The sequence below is a fragment of the Gopherus flavomarginatus genome, chromosome 12, assembly GCF_025201925.1.
Source record: "Gopherus flavomarginatus isolate rGopFla2 chromosome 12, rGopFla2.mat.asm, whole genome shotgun sequence".
Taxonomy (NCBI): Eukaryota; Metazoa; Chordata; order Testudines; family Testudinidae; genus Gopherus; species Gopherus flavomarginatus.
In genome coordinates this window covers 5805010-5818406 of record NC_066628.1, presented here as the reverse complement: position 1 = coordinate 5818406, position 13397 = coordinate 5805010, and the positions used below count along the sequence as shown (strand labels likewise).

Genomic DNA, 13397 nt, shown 5'->3' with positions numbered 1-13397 from the left:
GGTGGCCCAGTTCTGAGGCTGTGAGCCTGAGGAAGGGAGGGGACCAGGTCTGGCTTAATTTAAAAATCGCTTTGTTTCTGCTGCCCTCCTTGGCCAGAAAGCGCTATACAGCTGTACAGAGTCTATAGAAAGGGGGTAGCCTGCCCCAGTAACCCAGTCCTGAGTGGCCTCCAGGGCCTCTAGCCCAGCTCCTCCCGTGTCTTGCCCACTTTCTTGGGCAGCTTCTTAGCAGAGGCGTCCTCCAGTTCCTTGGCCTTGTAGTAATGAGGGGCCACCTCCAGCAGCCACGTGCTGTCGATCTCTATGACCTGCAGGAGGGAGACAAGGGGTCATCAAGTGCCCCCTTTGGTGCAGCACCTCCCCGTGGATGAGGGTACAACAAGAGGGAGCTGGGCAGTGGTCTGGAATGCCAGGACTGGCCCTTTAAATAAGCTCCTCCCCTTTTATGCTAATGAAGTCTATCTCCACTCCCAGGAGGAAGTAGAAGGAGCTAATAGGAATCAGAGATTCCAGAGCAGGAGCTACCCCTTCTCAGGGAGGACAGAACAGGAAGGAGGCCTTCTGGTGCCTGGAGGGTGCGGTGCAGTGCAGTGCTGGCTTCCCCTGCCATCCTGTATGGCCCCAACTGGAGTAAGCTGTACCCAAGCCCTGCTGCCCATAACTCTCTCCTTGGCACCATTGTACCAGGGCTTTAAGCCGCTCCCCTCTAGGCCTAGGCTGTGTGGGAGGAAGCATCCCACAATGCTTTGGGCCCCCGCCTCAAAGCTCCTACCCCAGAGATGGGAGTCCCAGGATGTCCCGCTGCTGCCGGCGGGCGTACCTGTCTCATGAACTCTTTGGTGGTGAAGACCAGCTCATGGTAGATGAGCCAGCGGGGCTGCTCCTCGAAGAGGCAGCTGTTGGGGTGGATGAAGACCGTCTGCTGGTGCTTGACCGTCTTGTAGCCGGTGCGGGTCAGGCGGGCCGTGTGGTAGAAGAAACCAGCGGTGATGGCCTGGGAGGGAGAGCAGGGAGGTCAGTGAGGGATGGGAAGGTGTGTGTGTGGGGGAAATAGGGCAGTGGGGACAGGGGTTACCTTGCGGATGGGAACGTAGTCTCCCTCGCTGGAGGTGAGGTCCACCTCGATGCGCTCCATCAGCCCCTCCAGCTGCTCCCGCACATCCCGCGCCCGTCTCATGGAGCGGAACTGGATGAAGTTCTCGTAGCACCACTGCATGGAGAAAGCGCTCTCCACCCACTGGGGGTGGGGCAGGAGGCAGAGCCAGCTGTGAGCCTGGGCTCGGAGACCCTGTACCACACCCCAGTCCCCAGGGCAGGGGCTGGATTGGAGCCAGTGCCCCCACGGGAGGAAGGGGGGGCATATCACATTCCCTTCCACCGTGGGGCCGGATTGGAGCAAGCACACTCAGTGTGTCCCATTCCCTACCCCCTATGCCAGCAATCCCTAGCACCCCATGGAGTGGGGGGGAACCCCATGTCCCATTCCCCATCCCCAGGCCAGCCAGTCTCCCACCCTGATGCTGGATTGGAGTCGGTGCCACCAAGGGGTAAAGGGGCTGTGTCCCATCCCTGACCACCCAGTCCCCCAACCTTAGGCTGGATCAGAGGGGGCACTGCCCCCACCCCTTCGGGGGGGAAGGCCCCGTGTCCCTTCCCTGCCCACTCACCTGGGTGTAGACATTGAGCAAGACCAGGTGGTCCCCGCCAGGCAGGAAGAAGTTCATGCGGGCGTTGTCAGCGTGCACCACCTTGTCCTTGGGCCGGTAGAAGATGGAGTTGTTGACGGACAGCATGGCCGCGATGGAGAGGATCTGCTCTGAGCACTTGTACCTGCAGAGCCCCGGGGGGAGGCAGCGTTAGACAGCGGGGCGGCCTGCCCCCAGAGAGCTGACCAGAATGGGGCTTGGGAAACGTGACCCTTCAGGGGCTAAGGCGGCTGGTGAGCCTGGGTGGAGGTGAGAGAGGAGCTGGGGATCAGGGCACTAGAGCTTTTGAAGAGGAAAGGGGGACTCACTGCTCCGAGGCCAGGATCATCTTGGACAGCATGGGATCCACGGGCAGCTCTGCCATCTTCCGGCCCAGCTGGGAGAGAGACAGGTCGTTAGAGACTGGTTCCCCCACCGTCTGATCACCTAATGGGCCCATCTAGCCTGCTATCCCATCTGCTGGCCACCCTGGATCAGACCTATAGGCCCATCCAGCTCTGCCCTTCTCTTCCCCAAGACAGCAAAGCCCTCCCCATGCTACAACTCACTGGTCAGTGTTATCCCACAGAGGGATGGGTGTGTGTTTGAAGATTCCTTCCTGACCCCCAGGCATGAGGCTCAGATCCTGCCCTGGAGCATGGGGGTGTCCCAGCAGGGTAGTCCTGGGTCCCAACAAGCAAAGGTGCCCCTAGCAGCACAGACACTCCCTATTTTTGCCATAGGAGGACCTCCCCTTACCTTGGTGAGCTCCCCAAGGTGGTTGAGTGCGCCCAGGGCATACAGCTGCTCCAGGGCCAGCACCAGGGTCTCATGTGGGGGCGGGTCCATGAAGTCAAAGTGGATGAGGTCGTTGATGCCTGCAGGAGAGAGGGGGCCAGATTTAAATCAGTAAGCAGGAAACCTCGACTGAAATCACCACTTTGCCTCTTGTTTTGCATTGGTACTTGGTAGATATTTGCCTAAAGCCAGACTGATCCTCACTGGTTGAGAACTGTTAGAACATGCCAGTTTGCATCTCCAGCTACCTTCGCGGTAACCAGTCACTTCTTTTTGCTAGCCAGGACACACTAGATGGATACACCTTTATCTAAGCAATCAGAAGCTTCGCTTCCATTGGGATTCTTCATTTTTACATTGTTTATGATGTTAGAAAACGGCAAAGGATGCATCTCCGGCTGATGAACTGTTTACCCCTGATGTGTATCAGGCAGCATTTTGGGATGGAAATTGGAATTGAATTTTGGCATTGTAAAGCTGACTGAAATGTGCTGGAGCTGTAAAAAATGTTTGTTTAAACATGATTTGCATTTAGAACTAACCAATTTGTTAACCAAAGGATGTATTGTCTGTACATAGTGAATAGAACTGATTGTTTTCGGTGCCCGAGGGCTTAACAACTTTAGAACTAGCAGATCTCATCCTCACCCACCTGGATTTTATCCATGGATTGGAAGAGAAAAACACCACCTAATCCAGAGGTCACCAAACTGTGGGGCATGCCCCGCTAGGGGGGCCTGAAGGAATGTCTGGGGGTGGGGGGGAGTGCAACAGGGCCCAGGCCAGCCCCCACAAAAGGTGGGGAGGGAGCACCACCTCTCCCCTCCCCTCCCCTCCCCCAGCCCTGTCCCTGGTGCCCCATTCCCAGCCTCAGCGCAGCTCCACTCCCGGCCCTATGCCAGCCCCTGGCCACAGTTCTATCCCAGGAGCATAGCCACACTTGGCCACGGGCCCAGCTGCCAACCCCCACTGCAGCCCAGCTGCGGCTCCGCTCCTGCCCTTACCCTCAGGCTTGGCCCAGCTGCAGCCCTGCTCCTGGCCACAGCCCCCTTCCCCATATCCACATCTCCCCTCGCTGAGCTGTGGCCCCACTCCTAGCTCCGGCGGGGGGTGGACAGTGGTAACGGAGGGGAATGGCCTAGTCATTGGACTGAATCCCATGAACAAAGTGAAATAATGACAATATTCTCTCTGCCCCTGCAGAAGAGGTTACAGCTGGCTTAGCACTTCAGCATACTCGGGCTTAGCCAGCGACTGCCATGAATGCAGTGGCGTGACGTACTTTAAAAATCCAACCAGGGTGTGCTGCTTGGCTACTAACAATATACATTCATCAAAGCAGCAGATGAGATGACACTGAGGCCTTACCCCAGGCTGTCAGCCCTGCACATTTCATGTTAAATAGGTGATTTTTGAAAATCAACCAGTAATTCATTTAAATAAAACTCAGCTAATTAAAACAAATATGATTTTCATCGTCCTTGGAGTCAGGCAGTGAAGCTAGGCTCCAATCTCCAGGGACCTTCCTCCCCCCCCCCCCCGGGGCAAGCTCCACCCCCCTCCCTCCCCCAGTAGGACCCCTCCTCACCCAGACTCTTGAGCAGCAGCACCACGTTGCCCAGGTTGGTCCTCTGGATCTCAGGCACCGTGGTCTCCTCCATCTCGTTCTTGTAGGCCCAGGCAGTGTAGAGGCGGAAGCATTTCCCAGCAGCCACACGCCCGGCACGCCCGGCCCGCTGGTTGGCGGAGGCCTAGGGAGGGGGAAATGGATGTGAGATGAGAGCATGTGCGGGGAAGATACGGGACCCTCTGACCCCACGTGAAAACCCTGTAACCTGGGGCTCCACCAGGCCCTATCGTCATAACATGGGAAATGGGGAGGAGAAGGGGATGTCCTATATCTAGAGCGGGTGTTGGGGCTGTGGAGAAGTCCCCATGCCCGGGAGCAGGGCATGATGATCAGGGACTCCAGGCTGGGATGGAGGCTGTACCCCGAGGGGAGTGGTTGGGGAGCAGGGAGTTGGGGCGGGTGCTGTACCCCGTGGTGGCGATTAGCGGGGAGGGGGGTCCCGTACCCAGGAGCAGGGCGTGACGATCAGGGACTCCAGGCTGGGACAGGGGCTGTACCCCGAGGGGAGTGGTTGGGGAGCAGCGGGTTGGGGCGGGTGCTGTACCCCGTGGTGGTGATTAGCAGGGCGGGGGGTCCCGTACCCAGGAGCAGGGCGTGACGATCAGGGACTCCAGGCTGGGATGGGGGCTGTACCCTGAGGGGAGTGGTTGGGGAGTAGGAGGTTGGGGCGGGTGCTGTACCCCGCGGTGGCGCTTAGCGGGGCGGGGGGTCCTGTACCCGGGAGCAGGGCGTGACGATCAGGGACTCCATTCCAGTGCGGGCATTGTAGCTCTTTTGCTTGCAGAACCCTGGGTCAATGACGTAGATGATCCCGTCAATAGTCAGCGAGGTCTCTGCGATGTTAGTCGCCACGACGACCTGTGAGGGGTGGGGAGACACCTCATCAGCTGGTGGAGGGGAAGGAGTCAGTCAGGCCTGGCCCACAGGGGACACCCTGGGGTCCCCCTGTGCAGTGGCCTGAGCTGGACAGGCTGGTCCCCTGGGCCTCCATCAGTCACAGCTGCTGAGCAGAGACTGTGGGGGAGGAGCATGTGCACCTAAGCACCACCCCCTCCACAGCTCCTCCTCTTTATAGTCCCGCCCCTTCAAAAGCTCCTCCCTAAAGTACTAAGCTCCTCCCTAAAGTACTGAGCTCCTCCCTTGCTGCCCCAACCCCACATACAAACTTCTTTCATCCCCTCCCTTCCCCAGCCACCTACCCCTGAAGCCACACCTCCGGAGCTGTAAGCCCCGCCCACTCAGCCAGGTACCCCATGTAGCCATGCCCACAAAGCACTAAGCCCCTCCCATAACCGAGCTACCCTTGTCATGCCCCCAGAGACCTAAATCCCATCCTCTGAGCAATCTACTCACAAAACCACACCCCCAGACCTCTAAGCTCCTCCCACAAGCCCATCTACCCCCAAAGCCATGCTCCCAGATCACTAAATCAGCTACTCCTGACGCCATGCCCCAGAGCTCACACCCCTCCCCTACCTCAACCCCCTCCCCATAGGACATGCCCAAGCCCATCTATCCCCCTGAAGCCCCGACCCAGAGGTGTAAGCACCTCCCCTGCATCCCTACACTCCCAAGCCCCCCCCCCCATCACCTTCCGGGCCCCGGGCGGGGTGGGCTCAAAGATCTTGGCCTGCATGTCAGAGGGCAGGTTGGCGTAGATGGGCAGCACCAGCAGCTCGGGGATCTTGGAGCCCAGGCGGCGGCAGCGTTCCTGCAGCATCTCGCAGCAGGCCTCGATCTCTTCCTGCAGGGGGCGGAGCCGAAGGTAGGGTGGAGGTCAGACACTGCAGGGGGTGGGGCCAGGCCCTGTAGGGGGCAGGGTCAGGTACTTACCTGGCCGGTGAGGAAGACCAGGATGTCCCCGGGCGCCTGGGTGACGTGGATTTGCAGCACCGACACCACGCAGGCCTCCAGGTAATCGGCCTCGGGGGCCTAGAGAGGGGTCAGATCGGGGTCAGAGCTCAGCTCCCACCACTCCCTGCCCCACAGTGTGACTCCTCTCGGGCCTGCTCAGCCCCCTGGCTGGCTGGCTGCCTGCCTCATATACACCCCACACCCTGCTCTCCCAGATCTCTCCATGCCGCCCCTGCTGGTCATGCCATGTTCCCGACCCACCTCCTCCTGGTCTTGCTGCCCTATCCTAGCCACACCTTCTCCCCCCCCTCCAACCCCCTTTAACATGCTTCCCCTCCTCCCCCCCAAAAAATACTCTCCCCACACCATCCATCCTCCTAGCCCCCCCCCACTGCCCCCTCCTGGCCACAATCTTCTCTATTCTTCCCCAGAACCCCTCCGCCCACAATGATCCTGCCAAAACACCCCACGCCCCACCTTCCCGCGGCCAGCGACTGCGCCATGCTGCCCCCGACCCCCAGCCCCCATCTTCCCCCCTGCCCAGACCTTGGTGTAGAAGATGTCCACAGGGAAGCGGCGCCCAGGGATGCGGAAGATGGGCGCGTCGTCGAAGAAGGTAGAGAAGCGCTCGGTGTCCAGGGTGGCGCTGGCGATCAGCACCTTGAGCGCCGGGCGGAACCGGGCGATGTCCTTGATCAGGCCGAACAGGATGTCGGTGTGGAGGGTGCGCTCGTGGGCCTCGTCTATGATGATCACGCTGCGCGAGGGAGACGGGGGGGAGTGTGTCAGGAACGGTCATGCTCCCTGCAGCACGGCACCCCCTAGCGCCGCAATGGGGCTAGCACTGCGTGCCGGGGGAGAGTGTCCCAGCCCCGCCCTGCAGCCCAGCTCCCCTTAGTGCCACATTGGGGCCAGCACTGAGTGCTGGGGGAGACCAGACCGGCCTTGCCCCGTCCCCGCCCCCCAGCAAAGCTCACCTGTAGCTGGAGAGGTCGGGCTCGGTAAGGAACTCCCGCAGCAGCATGCCGTCCGTCATGTACTTGAGCAGCGTGCGCTCCGACGTGCAGTCCTCAAAGCGGATGCTGTAACCCACCTGCCAGGCGGGAGAGATTAGCCCGAGCTACCACAAAACCACCAGCCAATATGAACGCAGCGTGCCTGGCACCTGTCGGCCAATGAGAGCGCTCCACAGTCCTGCTCAGGGCACTGTTTTACAGTGGACCCAGTTAATTGTAGTTGCAAGGAAAGAGACAAGGGCCTTTTCCCTTCACAGACATCAGCTTCCAGCTTGTCTGAGGGCAGGGGGACTGGCTGGCTCAGGGGCGTAAGGAATGGGATACGGGAGCTTTCCCCTCTAGGGGGCAATGGCTCTTATCCAGTCCCAGGGCAAGGGGACTGGCTGGCCATGGGTCCTGTCCTCTCTAAGGGGGCCGCCTCTGGCTCAGGCAAGCGGGAAAGGGGATAACAAACCCACCAGTCATATACCTCGTTACCAAGCTTAACTCCCATTTCCTGGGAGACTCTGGCTGCGACACTCATGGCCGCCACTCGTCTGGGTTGGGTGCAGCCGATCTTCATCCCCTTCTCCGTGTAGCCCTGACAAGGGAAAGGAGATGGTTCAGGGACCGGATGGAAATTTCCTGGGAGCTGCTGCTAGAGCAGAAATGCAGCTGCTTCTGGGGTGGGGCAGCTGGATAACAGCCTCACCGTCACGCTGCACAGGGATCACTCGTCCAGTGCGGAGAGGAAGCCACCTCTGGGGAGAGGTGCAAATGGGGTCAGCACTGACTGTGAGGGGAGAACACCCCCTGCTGAATCTCCCACCCCACTCCCTGCGGCACAGCGCCACCTAGTGCCACCCCACTGCATTGCGGGCAGCACTGATCATGGGGAAACAGCGCCCTCTACTGAGCCTCCCAGCCTGCTCCCTGCAGCACAGCGCCCCCTGGCACTGGGATCAGCACTAACTGGAAGAGGAGAGTCCCCCCTCCCCTCCCAGCCCCCATCCTGCTGCGTGGTTACCTCCTCGTACAGGTACTGGGGGATCTGCGTGGTCTTTCCGGAGCCCGTCTCCCCCTCGATGATGAGGATCTGGTGCTCGGCAATGGCCGCCAGCAGGTCCTGGCGGTAGGGGTAGACGGGCAGGCTGCGCCGCACCTCCTGCATGGACAGCTTCCGCCGCGCCGCCTCCGACAGCTCTGACTTCTCCTCCTGAGCAGGACGATGGGACACTGTCAGCTCAGCCACCGCCCCTCCACCCGGGCTAGGGGGACGGCTGCTGGATCTCCAGATGGGAGTCAAACCCATAGAGTTCTCGGTCCTCCCAGTGCCAGAGAGGACCAGGAAATGCAGGTTGGGGTGAGAGAGGGGGCTGGGAAGGCCATCGTTTCACTCAATGGGGACTGTTCCCATTCTGCTCACCCCATACAGTGTCCCCTGCTCATGGGCCTCCTCAGCGCTGCCCCAGCAGGGATCCCCCTCTAGGGGGCACAGGGGAGCTCAGCACGGCAGCGTGTTCAGCTCTCAGCCTCCCTTGCTCAGACAAGGGGTGAGGGGAAGGGGTTTGGGATGGGACGCCTGCCCTGCTGGGGGCTGGGCTGAGACCTGGTGACTTGTTACATCTAGATGGGAATGATCATCCTATGCCCCACCCCCAAGCCAGGCAATCCCCCCAGCTGGGGCTGGATCGGAGCAGATGCCCCCTAGAGGGGAAGGGCCCCATGTCCCATTCCCTAGGCCCCCAGCATGGGGCTGGATCAGAGCCAGTGACCCCTAGAGGGGAAGGGCCCCATGTCCCATTCCCCACTCTTCAAGTCAGCCAGTCCCCTCCCGTAGGGCCAGATCAGAGCTGGTGCCCCCAACAGAGGAAGGCTCCAGCCCCCATCTCTCACCTTGCCCTGGGCCGTGCCCTGCATATGCACAGCGCTGACGAAGTGGATCATCTCGTCCTCCTCCAGCACAAACTCGTAGTCCTTGCAGGGGCGACGCTGGCCGGCGTCGCGGGCCCCGAAGCGCAGGGCAGCCGCCCCGATGTGATCCTCCTCCCAGCGCCGCTGCTCGTCCCGCGGCGTGGCGCGCTCGTCTGCCACCGGCTCCTCGTAGCGGTCGGGGATCTTCTACCGGGGGAGATCCAGGGGCTGAGTTACAGCACAGGGGATGCCGCGGGGGCAGGGGCAGGGCCAGGGAGAGCCCAGCTCTGGGGAAAGTCTGACGTCAACCCCGGCTGCACATGGGCTGGGGGTCAGCATTCAAGGGTCACCCCCAGACTGGAGCAGGGCAGGAGGGATCACAGCCCAAGCTGCAGGGGGTCCAGATTTGAGTCTCCACCACAATCCTGCCCCCTCCACCAGCCCGAAACTGGCCCTTCCCCGGGGGACTCCCCCGCACAGTTCAGTACAACCAGCCTCAAGGGGGAGATGTTCCTTATCACCAGCCATGCTGCTAAGGCCAACCCTCCTTCCTCCCAACAAGGGGACCACTCCAGGGAACACCCATAGGGCACGGACCCCTCACCCTGCCAGGTCCTAACCCCCTTCCTTCACCCCCAGCGGGTGTTCTCAAGCGGGTCATACTCCCGACTCCTGTCACAGGGGCTCCCACGCCCCTGCTGTCCCCGTCCTTCCATCTCCCCAGCCCCTGGGCAAGGACACCTGCCCCTTCACCCCTCCTTTCTATGGGGCTACTGCCTGCAGATCACATGCCTCACTGGCCCCTATGCAGGGTACTACCAGGAAGACCCCCACCTCCAGCTCTACCAATTCCCCAGCCCCATGGCAGGTACTTTGCTACTGCTCCCCTCACCCTCCCCTCTCCAAGATGGGTACCTTGTGGTGGCTCCCCCACACAGCAGTTACCTTGCCACAGCTCCCCCAGAGTGCTCCCCTGCCATGCTCTCCCTCAGAGAGCGCTCCCCATGTTGGGTACCTTCCCACAGCTTCCCCTCCCTCCCCCGTGGTGGGTACCTTGCCACAGCTCCCCTCCCTTCCCCGCGGTGGGTACCTTGCCACGGCTTTCCTCAGGCATGTAGTAGCGGCTGCTCTTCTCCAACTTCTCCTGCTCGCCCGCCCGCTTGTAGTCCTTGGCCAAGTCGCGCACCCGGCGCTTGTACTCCAGCTCCCGCCGCTCGGCCGTCGTCAGCTCCAGCTCCGAGAACAAGTGCTCCTCGTCCACAATCTCCGCCTCCAGGTCCTCCAGCTTGTCCCGCTCCCGCTTGGCCAGGTACTCCCGGCGTGACTTCTTCCGCAGCTCTGGGATCTGGAGGGGGGATGGAGAGGGGCTGAGGGCACCAGCTGTGAAGCCAGGACCCCTGGGTTCTAGCCCCAGCTTTGGAAGGGGAGTGGGCTTTAATAGGTTAGAGCAGGGGGGCTGCGAGTCCAGACTCCTGGGTTCTATCCCCAGTAGGGAGTTAGGGCCTGGATACCAGGCTAGATGTGCCCCACTGATCTGATCTGGGTGGAAAGCAGAGAGGGATACTGAGCTAGATGGGTCTGTACAGCTCCGATCAGCCAGGAGGCAAGACAGAAATACAGCAGGAGAAATACAAAGCTCTCACCATGGTTTTCTTGTCCTCTTCCGCCATCTTCAGTCGCTTCTGTGCCTCTTCGTAGGCCTGCGTCCAACAACAGGAAAGGGGAGAGACACTGATCAGGTTGTGTAGACAGTCCTTCCCCTCCCCTAAAGCAGACCCCAGCTGGCCCCTCTCTGAAGTACGCTGGGCTGCAGACAGACTCTCTAGTGGGAAGGGCCAAGGAATTTCCAGAAAAAGCTCCCCAACTTGCTGATAAACTTGGAATTTTCTCCTCCTCCCTACAAATCCCTGTCCTCTGGCTCTGCTCCCTCCAGCGCTTGTGGGGTTCACAATCACCCCTTCAGGGAAGAAATCCAGCAGTAAGAGCACAACACGGGAGAGGCAGGTGGCATCGGGGACTCAGGAAGAGATCCCAACAACGTGGGGACATGTGGAATCCTGGGATAGGATCCTAGCAGCGAGTGGGATGGATCAGAGGTGGGAATCCCAAGACTGTGGCAATGGAGGGGCAGGTTCAGAGCAGAGAGAAATCCCGGCAGTGAGTGGGGAGGCATCCTGGCAGAGGGAGGTAGGGGGCTAGAGAGGGATCCCAGTTGTAGGACATATGAGAAGGGCTCAGGAAGGGACCCAGCTGCAGGAGTGGGATGGGGGACGGATGCTGCCGCAGGGACAGGCTCTGACCTTCTTGTCTGAACGCTCCAGGATGTTCCTGGTCTTCTCCTTGTCCTTGCGCTTGACCCGTTCGGCGAAGGCATCACGCTCCTCCAGGTCCTGCAGACGCTCTCGCTCGCTGCGGTCCCATTCGTCCTCTGAGTCCTTCCCCTCCAAGGATGGCTCCCTGCACCCGGGGATGGATGAGAGACCACAGTCAGGACATTAGCCAGCTCCAGGGACCCCCCAGCGCAGGGGACTGTCCCCCCGCTTCACCCCCTGCGATCCCATGGAGGCTACACTCACGGCTCCTTCTCTGCTTCTTTCTCTTCCTCCGACGTCTCCTCCTGCTTCCGGCGCAGATGTTTGCGCCGCTTTTTGTGCTTCCCCTGCTCGGGCCGACGCTTGGAGCCCGGGGCAGCCCCCCCATCCCTCTCTTCCTCATCGCTGTCCTCCAGCAGCTGGTACGAGCGGTTCTTCTGCTGCATGGCCAGGGCCTCCCGCTCGGCCACCCGGGCTGGACGCTCCTGGGGGGCCGAACGTGGGATCTGAGAGTTGGGAGAGAGATGGGGATTTGAAACACCACACAGCCAGCGCACCCTCCCTGACCCCCAGCCTCCTCCACAAAGCTCCTCCCTTTAGTGCACAGGTCCCTCTCCTGTAGCTAGCTCCTCCCCCTTCACAAAGGCTCCTCCCACTTTCATCCCTTCCCTGATAATCCTTCCCCTCCTCACATGGTCCTCACCCTGGTAACCCTCCCTACATCCTCCTCTCCCCCCCTCCACCTCCACACACTCCTACAGCTACCCTCACCCCATCTTCCCACAAGCCCCACCCACTTCTCCATAGGCTCCGCCCACTAAACTCACAGGACCCTCCCCTTGGCTCCTCCCCCCTCCCCTCTGCTCCTCGCCTTTCCCCTTCAGCCCCACTCACCCCACTCCCTCCTCTAAGCACCCCCCATGTGTCCCTCCTCTCCCCAGTCCCAAGTTTAGCCCCTTGCCTGAAGCCCCCTACAGCTCCAGTTAGCCCCTCCCCTCAACCCCACTGGCCCCTCCCCCTGCAATGTGACACTCTCCCCTCAGTCCCGCCCCACTCAGCCCCTCCCCCTCTATTAAGGACCCTCCCCCTCAGCCCCCCCTACCCACTAGCCCCACCTCTTCAATTGTGCCCCCCCGGCCCACTAGCCCCGCCCCCTCAGCGCCCCTAGCCCCGCCCACCTGCTCCCAGAGGCGCTGGGCGAAGGCGCGCACGGCCGGCTCGCTCACGCGCAGGGTCTCCGTCTCCTCCAGGCGGCTCAGCAGCTCGTCGGGGCTGCGGCTGCGCCGCGCCAGGCCGAGCAGGAACCCGACCACGTGCCGCTCGCTCATCCCCAGCAGCGCGTGCAGCTCCCCCGACACCCACCGCTCCAGCGCCGCCATCCTTCCCCCTGCCCGGCCGGGCCACCGTACCGCCAGCGACCGCTTCCGGGCTACGTGACCCACCTGGACCAATCACTTCCGGGGCTAAGGGGGCGGGGTCTGTATAGTGCGCCGGCGCCGAGCCGGAATGAGGCAATTCCGCTCCGTGCTTTACCGTAATGAGCGGGATATGGACGGCAGATCTCAAAACCCAATCCCGACGCTACCGTAATGAAAAGAATAGCAACCGCAAGCAAAGAGCTCTGGTCGTAATTACAGGAACATGATGAGCGTCCTGTTTCGCGGCCCACTCCTTACAGTAATGACGGAAATATGAGTTACTTCTCAGGCGGACTCCTGAGATTCCCGTAATTACAGGAATACCAATTGCCCATTCTCCAGATGGTTTCACTACTGTAATTACAGGAATATAAGCCATCAGGCTCCCTACCGTCATCGCACGGTGTGAGATGTATGCACCCCACCACCTGTCTGCTTACCACAGGAGCTTGTGCCCCATCCCCCTTTTTCACCTTGTACTGTCATGATGGATATACGCACCCCACCCCAGGGCTGGGCATTTAACTGTAATTATCATCATACCAGCTGCAGCCATGAGCCCAGCCCAGTTTGGGTCCTCATAGTACTTTGGTGAAGAGGCACCACATAGAGAATCCAGGTCTTTACCATAAGTGCAGGTATATGAGTCACTAACCCAAGCTAGCAGCAAAGAATCCTGTGGCACCTTATAGACTAACAGACGTTTTGGAGCATGAGCTTTCGTGGGTGAAAACCCACTTCGTCAGATGCATGTCATTCCTAACCCAAGCTAGGAATGTACTATAATTAGT

At 60.6% G+C, this 13397-nt stretch overlaps 1 protein-coding gene across 2 annotated transcripts; it reads right to left on the bottom strand.

Annotated features, from left to right (window-relative positions):
• Nucleotides 1–54: 54 nt before the first annotated feature.
• On the bottom strand, nucleotides 55–12602 carry DHX16 (DEAH-box helicase 16). Of its 2 annotated transcripts, XM_050919495.1 has the most exons (20): nucleotides 12367–12602; nucleotides 11453–11694; nucleotides 11177–11333; nucleotides 10520–10576; nucleotides 9967–10221; nucleotides 8859–9083; nucleotides 7990–8178; nucleotides 7453–7563; nucleotides 6945–7060; nucleotides 6514–6724; nucleotides 5947–6045; nucleotides 5705–5857; nucleotides 4831–4971; nucleotides 4072–4234; nucleotides 2445–2563; nucleotides 2015–2082; nucleotides 1668–1830; nucleotides 1076–1237; nucleotides 821–994; nucleotides 55–308 (listed from the first exon to the last, which is right to left on the bottom strand). In XM_050919495.1, exons 1-20 carry the CDS (start codon nucleotides 12565–12567, stop codon nucleotides 180–182), a joined length of 3135 nt encoding a protein of 1044 aa, XP_050775452.1. In that variant the 5' UTR covers nucleotides 12568–12602; the 3' UTR covers nucleotides 55–179. The 2 variants fall into 2 exon arrangements, with proteins under 2 accessions (XP_050775452.1, XP_050775454.1); XM_050919497.1 differs by lacking the exons at nucleotides 7990–8178; nucleotides 8859–9083; nucleotides 9967–10221; ... (2 more) ...; nucleotides 11453–11694; nucleotides 12367–12602 and having other exon boundaries at nucleotides 6945–7049; nucleotides 7453–7544.
• Nucleotides 12603–13397: the final 795 nt, after the last annotated feature.